The sequence below is a fragment of the Triticum aestivum genome, chromosome 2D, assembly GCF_018294505.1.
Source record: "Triticum aestivum cultivar Chinese Spring chromosome 2D, IWGSC CS RefSeq v2.1, whole genome shotgun sequence".
Lineage (NCBI taxonomy): Eukaryota > Viridiplantae > Streptophyta > Magnoliopsida > Poales > Poaceae > Triticum > Triticum aestivum.
Window position 1 is genome coordinate 127,137,969 of NC_057799.1, and position 9,125 is coordinate 127,147,093.

Sequence of the window (9,125 nt, forward strand, 5' to 3'; positions counted from 1 at the left end):
AAAAAAGGCAAGAGAAGAATTAGTTTCATGACGACACGCGACACACCCCTACGATCCTACCCGCCACTCCACTCCCGGCTTTTACATTCGAGGTTCAGGACCGGCCAGAGTGGAGCAATGAAGGCCGTCGCCGGCCACCAGTACCACGGCGTCCACCCACCGTCGCCGACGCCGGCGACTAAGATCTCCATTCCTGTCTCCGCCGGCGGGGGCGCGGAGGCGGCGCTGCTCGGGAAGGGGCGGTACAAGGCATGGACCCTCGCCGCCATCGCCCTCCTCGCGCTCTGGTCCATGTTCGCCGCCTCCGTCACCCTCCGCTGGTCCTCCGGCGACCTTGCCGCCGCCCCCTGGGACTTGAGTAGTCCCCTCCTCGACGACCTCGACCCGCTCGTACGGCCCCCCTGCCCACATTCCCTCTCAGATCTTGCCTTGCATTGGTGCTTGTTCTGTTCCTAAATCCTGACATCAAACATGTAAATCTGTTCTTAGAATATCAAATACTCTAAGGAGATGCACTGGGTACCTCTAAGTTTTCAGGATTGGAATGAAATGGGTGGTACACTCACTGATTTTAACAAACATATGTTATTCACGGGAACCCTGATAGTAATCAAGCTTTGCGCGACGAATTAATTATCTGGACATATAGGGATTTCAGCCATACAAAACATATGCATCTTATCAGTTTCTGAATGTTCAGTTATATGCTAAGGGAGTGCTATGCTTTATGCTGAAAACCTGAAACTGATACCATGCTATTGTTTTTTTTATGAAGAAATATTTTAGTTGGTACTACCTTCGTTCACAAATAGAAGATATTCTAACTTTTTTCTAAATTGGATGTATATAGACACGTTAGTGTATTTGTTCACTCATTTCAGTCCGTATGTAGTCCATATTGAAATATCCAAAACATCTTATATTTGTGAACGGAGGGAGTATAGTACATGTATGAAGAACCGTATACCTTGTTCTTGGTTTGGGTTATGACGACGTGCTGACTTGTGATAATAATTTAAGTAGTGTTTCAATCTTGATATTGTTACCGGCAGTAGAAAGCCAATCTAAAGTTCAAGCAAATGAAACTAGAACTATTTCTAGGTTTGTGTTTTTTTTTCTAGTAATGAGTACTGAAGTATGCCTGCTTATGAATTGAGTAGGAGATGGAGGAAAGGGAGAAACTAGTGCGCCGGATGTGGGACTTGTACACGCGCACTGGTGATCATGTATGGCTTCCGCGGTTCTGGCAAGAAGCATTTGAGGCTGCATATGAGGAGCTTGCTGGTGATGATACGCCTGCAAGTGACGCAGCTGTATCGGAGATTGCTCGCATGGCAATTCACAGGCCTGAGCTTGAGCAGGCAGGTAATAATAATTAGGTATGAGTGAATTGATCCTTTTGCTAATTTTGTTTCCCCATGGGAATACAATTTCCTCTTGTTTGAGATATCCAATCGAATCGTTATGCTTGCTTTACCTGCTAAGCAATTTTGTGGCCACAAGTGCGATTATCATCTCTGAAGTAGCTACCCAGTATATTTATTAATATATGTTTGTGAGTTGAAGCAAGTAAATCAAACTGTTGGATTCTGCAGCACTGTCTTTACCTTTCATAAGTTCATTGCTACAGCCAAGACCAAAACTGAGATCCATTACACAATGATGGCTGCGATTGCCATTCCAATTATGTGCTCACTGATTAGATTATTCATTGTGGTCTGCAACTTCTCAAATCTGACAGTGCATTAGGTAGTGTGTGAACTGTAGGAAGATCCTTTGACAAATGGTGTGCTCATGTGCCAATAATATGCATATATGGGATGCTAAGCTAGGTACCATGTTTAATTTCATTAAATAAATCGAAACACCATGCAGGGTATCTTCTAGTTATTAGCAGTTCTGGCAGGTGAATATTATGCTCTACGGTCATTCCGATTTTGTATTTTTTTTTCTCTACTGCCAATTTGGAATGTTGGTTTTCTTGTGTACTCAACATTAAAGCATCACAAGGATTGGGCCCAGACTTTACTGCTGGATTACATTTATTTTTTTCTCCATCCAGACGACTTTGAAATTGTTAAGCAGTATACTCCTAGACAAATACTAGTACTCCTTACCAGAAATAAGCACGCCAATTGTGACCAATTATACTTGTATATGGTTTTAACTTTCCATGGAGATTTGCAGCAGGTTTTGGAATATTGATTGTATGGTCTAAGGAGTCATTTCGTAGGTGCATCTAAGCCCACTGGATCTGAACATGGTTATAACTTGAGGAGACGTGTCATTCTCTTGTACTCCCTCCGTCCGGAAATACTTGTCATCAAAATGGATAAAAGGAGATGTATCTAGATGTATTTTAGTTCTAAATACATCCCTTTTGATGACAAGTATTTTCGGACGGAGGGAGTATCAGTTTTCGTCCTCAACTTAGTACATAAATATTATAAGATGAGTAGAGGGTGAAACATGTGGCCATCGTTTTTCCACTAGCTATATTATCATGGTGTACTGGTACAGCACTGTCCCATTTCAGTTACCATCCGATTTTATTTGCTTTAGTGCATCACTCGCTAGAACTATCAGTTCCATGCAACCTTACTTGCTTTGGGGCATCATCAATCATTCGTCACAAACTTGTGAGCTGGCAATCTGGTTTAACAAACCGTGTATTATGAGAATCTTAACAGGAGGATGTATGCTGACTTTCTCAGTTTCCAATCATTCTTCCCTTTCCCTTTTTTGCAGAAACAGTACACTGTGACCATTTGGAGAAGTGGAGGCCCAAGCCTCCAGGGTGAATGAGTAGATGGTTCATGCAAAATTTGTCTGTCCCATTTCAAGAGAAGATTTTTTACAAAGATCATTTCAAGAGAAGATCACTTGCTAACTGTGATCATCGCATCATTTCAACTTCTCTCCGTAGTCTTTCATCTCTTTGTGCAGTATGTGAAGTTAACTTGCACCTTCATGAAGCGGACTGATCCTCATCTCCCTCGTAAGAAGTACTTTGGAATTCTTAGTAACCAGATGAGAATATCTCTAGTTATGTATGTTCTGCACATATCGAGAAGGAACATCGCTGCGAAAAAATTGGACACTGAAATCATTTCTGTGCTGGTTTTTCACTCCCCATTATAAGAATCATCGTGCATCCACATGCCCTTTGCGCATGTGGTTATATGCAATGTGCATTAATTTGAGAAGGTCCATTCAACTCAAATGGTGACAGGAATCAACTTCGTCTCTTATCCTGTGTGCTGATGTTGGATTTCCTCATTTCCACGTAAAGGTTCATAAACGGACCCAGTCTTTGTAGTATATATATGCATGATACTATGATACTACCCACTGCGGGAGGTCTAAGTCCAAATTTAGTACTTCCTCTGTTCCAAAATACTTGTCGTGGCTTGAACTAAAACCATGACAAGTATTTTGAAATGGAAGGAGTAGGTTATAACTTAAGTGCTTAACATGGTTACCTGATAAGTTAAGTTATGCAGAATCAACTAAGGGTAGGATTATAGACTTTTCGTCTGGTAATGTGATAACTTTGCAGGCTACCTAAACAAGCATATGTAGTGTTTCTGTGTGTGCAAACCTACACGGACAAAACACGGAAGTCAAAAGGTTTGAATAAATGAATCGAGATTGTAGATGCAGCTGGACGTTGAACATAATTGGGATGGGATATTCACTTAGTAACTTCTGTAATCAGGTTGATATTTCCGGATCAGTTTGGAACTGAAAAATTGAAGAATAGAGAGGAGTTGGTGGAGAATGGAAAATAGAAGATGTAAAGTTGTATTAATCTGGAATACGAAACTGAATTGTGGAAAAGGGAAAATTATTACATCAGGCTAACATCATCGCCATTTTCCCTAGAACCCTACATGACTAAACCTTCACCGAAAAGACCGCCTTCAGCCATGTTCTCGTTAGGTTCTTCATCAGCACCATCTATAGCATGCCTCTTCAGCGACGCCAGATGACTGCTATGACACTTGGACACCTTCGTCGAGTAGCCTTCGGCAGGAGGCCAGCTGATCTTTCATCCAGACAGTAGCAGAGAGACCCAATTCATACTCCCTCCGTCCCAAAATAAGTGTCTCAACTTTGTACTAACTTTAGGACAAGGGAGTACTAGTGAATGTGTTTGGAGATTGTTTCTGCTCATGTATGTTCATCTTCTTCTTTAGAGATCTGTTATCTTGATTGTATGATCCATTGGGTGGCTCTTAAGTTCATCCATGTCCACCCGATCAAACTTAAACTAGGAGAAGAAAATGAGGTGATGTGGTGGTGTCGTGTTTCATACTTTGGTGTAATCTATAGATACAAGGTGACGGAAGGATGAGGCATCAATTTGCCTTCAGCTTATATTTTCGTGGTGGTGTTCATTTTCAGCTTGCAGCCAGGCTGCTTGCTTCAGTGTGTTACTACGTACAGTAGCTACAATTCTTCCTTTTTCTGTTGTAAAACAAAATAGGTCCATGTAAAATCCGTCGTCCCGTTCTTCATTCAAAGGTCACCTGCAAAGCATGAACATTGCAACGACTCAGTTCTTGGAACTCTGCTGTGTTGTTTTTTTCACACTTGCCAGCGAACACACCCTTGCGTATACTACCACAGAAAAAACTGTAACTTCTGAACATTCTTAAGATTGCTGCATGGTCCTCTTGGAGGCAACAAGAAGGCAACTGGAACATGTGTGCAAGTCCCTGCCATCCCAACGAGAACTTGACATGTTCTGAGCAATTTAGGATTGCTTTATTGTCAACAGACACCTACCAAGTTGACCACTTTGCAAATTCTAACAATGTTTTAAAACAGTTTCAACTATGTTAGGTCCGTCAGTTTTGGCGCATAAATGCCCACTAGCCTAAACCACTAGCAGCCTTCTGTAGTCTCTTCCTTTGAAGAAAGCAATCGTACTGTCAATCGTTCCCGTCTGAACTCTGAAGCAGCACGTAGTTTCAGAACGCTTTTGGATAATCGCAAGCCGAAGCGGTAAACTGTTGTCCATGACAGAAGAAATTCAGTAGGTCAGCCAGCCAACAAAGAAAGAGGGACGCGCATGCATGCTTGGACGACCCAACCGCTCTGCACGAACTACTTGCTAACTACTCACTCAGTTTCATCGAAAAAAAAAATGACCAACCTTTCCAGTCCCACATCTTGGAAAAATGACATAAATAAACACCAGCCATTACGGCATGCACTACCAATAATAATCGCAACAATTTTTTTTTACCTGTGACCCTTACGAATTCCCTGGACTGGACACCAGTTTTCTCTCAACGTGCAACGTGTGTCGCCGTTTCGATCGTCACCCCTAGCTAGCCTGCTAGCCAGTATCGACCGACTTTTGTAGTGTGTGCCGCGAACTAACGGGGTATTCGTGCGGTGTACGAAAACATCCCACATACCTGACGCGCGCTTTAGGCGTCCGTTACCCGAGATTTCCCATACGGAACCACTCTCGTTTCCGTGAAGAGAAACCAGCGTGCACACAACAGTGTCACATCAGTTCCTTTTCCTGCCCTGATGGCCTGATCGATTCTCGATTTCTTCTCGCTCCGGCGCACCGGAGTAGACACGATTTGTGCGTCGGAGAGGGGAGCTGGCTGGTACCCGCCGACCGGCCGGGCGGGCGCTCCCCATATTTAATGGCGTCACCACTTCCTCACGCCTCCAACGTCTTCTTGCATTCCATCCCAACCCATTCCTTCGTTCTTCATATCATCATCACATATACCATCACCCCGATCTTGTCATCTGGTGCCAGTAACGCCTAGGCGTAGCCCCCCTCCGACCGACCGATCGATCGATCCATCGAGCTCCTCTATATATCCTCTGCCAAGCTGATCAGCTCCCTCGACTAGCCGCCCGTCTCCCTCCCAAGCCACGTGCTCCCTCGCACGCGCGATCACCATCCAGTTCACCGATCCCAGCGTGACGATCTGACCTACACACTCGCTCTAGAGCTAGGATTCCATGGCCGCCGCCGCGGCGGGCAAGCGGCCCAGCTGCGCCGTCGTGCTGGGCTTGCTGCTGGCGGCCGTGTCGGCCGCCGGCGCCGAGTTCATCACGTGGGAGGACCTGACCATGCCGGCCGTGGCGAGGCTCATCCGCGGCGCGCCCGTGGACGTCAAGTCGGCGGCGGCGGGCCGCGGGGGCGTGGGCGTGAGCACGATCGTGGTGTCGCAGGACGGGACGGGGCACTCGCGGACCGTGCAGGGCGCCGTCGACATGGTGCCCGCCGGGAACACGCGGCGGGTCAAGATCCTCGTCAGGCCCGGGGTGTACAGGTGAGGCGATCGTGATCCGCCCGTCCACTCCACTACCGCTGCCCCTCGATCGATCTCGACTTCGCAGTAACTGCCTCCAAGAGTTAATGGGGCCATTAAGTTACAGTGTGTTCCTTCATTCCTAGCTTCTCAACAGCCATTTCTTCTAGTCATCTAGAGCTGGCTATGTGTGCGCTGCCTGCCGGTAGCAGCTACCGAAGCTAGTAATTTTCCATTTCTATCTTAGTGCCTGCAGACTACACAATGCAGGCTCTACTAAATTTGTAGAGTATGCTGCTTCTAATTAGGCAAAATATCGTACTGTATTTTTTATGCACGAATTGATGCAGAATGGGTTCTTTTTGTTGAACAATTCTTTTTTGCGTGCGTATGCTGCACCGGTGTAACGACTGAACTAACAAGCTAGGCATGGGATGTGGTGTTGGGTGCAGGGAGAAGGTGACGGTGCCGATCACGAAGCCGTTCGTGTCGCTGATCGGCATGGGGACCGGGCGCACGGTGATCACATGGAACGCGCGGGCGTCGGACATCGACGCGACGGGGCACCAGGTCGGCACCTTCTACTCCGCCTCCTTCGCCATCGAGGCCGACTACTTCTGCGCAAGCCACATCACCTTCGAGGTACGTACGGCTCTACCTCTCCGTCCATGACCATCGCCGGCGATCATGCTGCCTCCTGCTTCGAAATGTGATATGTGTATATGCGTTGCGATCGGTGCAGAACTCGGCGCCGGCCGCGCCGCCGGGAGCGGTGGGGATGCAGGCGGTGGCGCTGCGGCTGTCCGGCGACAAGACCATGCTGTACAGGTGCAGGATACTGGGGACCCAGGACACGCTCTTCGACAACATCGGGAGGCACTACTTGTACAACTGCGACATCCAGGGCTCCATCGATTTCATTTTCGGGAACGCGAGGTCCCTGTACCAGGTACTGAAAGATTGTCCAAGATTTGGTATTGCACTCGATACGTTCTTGTGTATCAACCACCCACATTTTCTCTACGGTTTTTGCCATGTTGCTAGGTAAAAATTAGTTGTGCACACTGCTTTTATACCCATAGGCTACTATTTTGATGCTGATTTTGCCGCCTTGCCATCTGCATGTCCTCCCTTCCATGGACCAGAATAATAATTCTTGGTCGTTGCACTGTGGGTTGCTATCACAAAATTCACAATTCAGGCATGCACCAACCCATGCAATTCCACTTGGTTTCCTCACTTTTGACGTGTCTGACGTGTAGGCTCTCTAGTCTCTAGTGTGGCACACAGCTTGATTAGCACTTAGATGGCTACTAGATTAGTGGAAATCTGGTGCCTAGGCAGAACGCCCACAATGCTCTTGCACAAACCTATGCTAGAACCTTTTGTGGTCACATTCTCTTTGCAATCTCTCAGCATGCACGACTGTCAGTGGCCCCAAAAATATCCAAAGTCAAAGCGTCAACGGATGAACGCGACGTTACACGGCGGGCATGCATGCTGAGTACTGTACGTTTTTCTTTGACACGATGAACGGGAACTGACCACTTTGCATGCTGCAGGGCTGCGCGCTGCACGCGGTGGCGACGAGCTACGGCGCGATCGCGGCGTCGCAGCGGAGCTCGGCGTCGGACGAGTCGGGGTTCTCGTTCGTGGGGTGCCGGCTGACCGGCTCCGGCATGCTGTACCTGGGCAGGGCGTGGGGCAGGTACGCCCGGGTGGTGTACGCTTTCTGCGACCTCGGCGGCATCGTCGTGCCCCAGGGCTGGAGCGACTGGGGCGACCGCGCCAGGACCAAGTACGTACTACTCCCCTCTCCTCAACCTCGACCTCGACCTCAGCTACCTGATCATGGAGGAAATCCACGGGAAAGTGACGCGTGTGGCTGAGCTTTTTCTTGTTGTTGTTGTCTCGTGGGCGTGCGTGCGTGCGTGCGTGCAGGACGGTGATGTTCGGGGAGTACAAGTGCAAGGGGCCCGGGGCGAGCTCGCGGCAGCGGGTGCCGTGGTCGCGGGCGCTCACCTACGAGGAGGCGCGCCCCTTCCTCGGCCGGGACTTCATCAACGGCGAGCAGTGGCTCCGGTTGTAGTGGCAGACAGTGTAAATAAAGAGAGAGAAAACATGTGGAGAGGATTGCACGACGTCGTCCACCAGTTCATTCAGATTGCTTTCTCTCCACTGCAGATAATGTACTCCCTCCGTCCCAAAATATAAGACTAGCAAGTGTCAAAAACGTTCTTATATTTTGGGACGGAGGGAGTACTTACTAATGGTAGCAGCTCGTAGTCGACATAGCGTGTAACGGACCTGACACGTCCATATGAGGTTGGTTGGCCCTGTGAAAAGAAATCAGTTTTTCTAGTTGTCGTACCATGGTGTCTTGGCTGAGATAGATACTGGACTGCATATAGACTGGACTGCATATAGCCTATACCTAGGCATATCTCGGGCCGGGCCGGGCTTTGGGCCAGGCCAAAAAAGCCCAGTGCTGAAAACCCAAGCCTGAGCCCGGCCTGGCCTAACCGTCAGGCCTACTAAATCGAGCCCATCCCGAGCCTAAAAAAGCCCGAGACGGCCCGGCCCGACTACGGCTAAAATCTTGTTTTCTGCAAGCTCGAGGCCAGCCCGATGTGTCCGTCGGGCTCAATTTCCAGGCGCAAGCCCGACCCGATGGCATGCTCAGGCCCGGCCTGGCCTAGGATTTTCGTGCCGGGTCAAGCCGTCCGTGCCGGGCTGCCCATGGCCAGGTATAATATAGGCTCACTCAGCGCTGATTGCCGCACACAACCGATGCCCCATTTGTGATCAGGAACCATAGAGGGTCGATCTTCCACC

General features: G+C 48.3%; 2 protein-coding genes across 3 annotated transcripts; both read left to right on the forward strand.

Annotated features, from left to right (window-relative positions):
* Positions 1 to 40: 40 nt before the first annotated feature.
* Positions 41 to 3,206, forward strand: LOC123052132 (uncharacterized). Of its 2 annotated transcripts, none has more exons than XM_044475235.1 (3): positions 41 to 390; positions 1,161 to 1,365; positions 2,749 to 3,206. In XM_044475235.1, exons 1-3 carry the CDS (start codon positions 118 to 120, stop codon positions 2,799 to 2,801), a joined length of 531 nt encoding a protein of 176 aa, XP_044331170.1. In that variant the 5' UTR covers positions 41 to 117; the 3' UTR covers positions 2,802 to 3,206. The 2 variants fall into 2 exon arrangements, with proteins under 2 accessions (XP_044331170.1, XP_044331169.1); XM_044475234.1 differs by having other exon boundaries at positions 47 to 390; positions 1,161 to 1,379.
* A 2,248-nt stretch (positions 3,207 to 5,454) lies between these two features.
* On the forward strand, positions 5,455 to 8,660 carry LOC123052130 (pectinesterase QRT1). Its single transcript, XM_044475233.1, has 5 exons — positions 5,455 to 6,311; positions 6,743 to 6,932; positions 7,033 to 7,239; positions 7,853 to 8,088; positions 8,232 to 8,660. Exons 1-5 carry the CDS (start codon positions 5,998 to 6,000, stop codon positions 8,377 to 8,379), a joined length of 1,095 nt encoding a protein of 364 aa, XP_044331168.1. The 5' UTR covers positions 5,455 to 5,997; the 3' UTR covers positions 8,380 to 8,660.
* Positions 8,661 to 9,125: the final 465 nt, after the last annotated feature.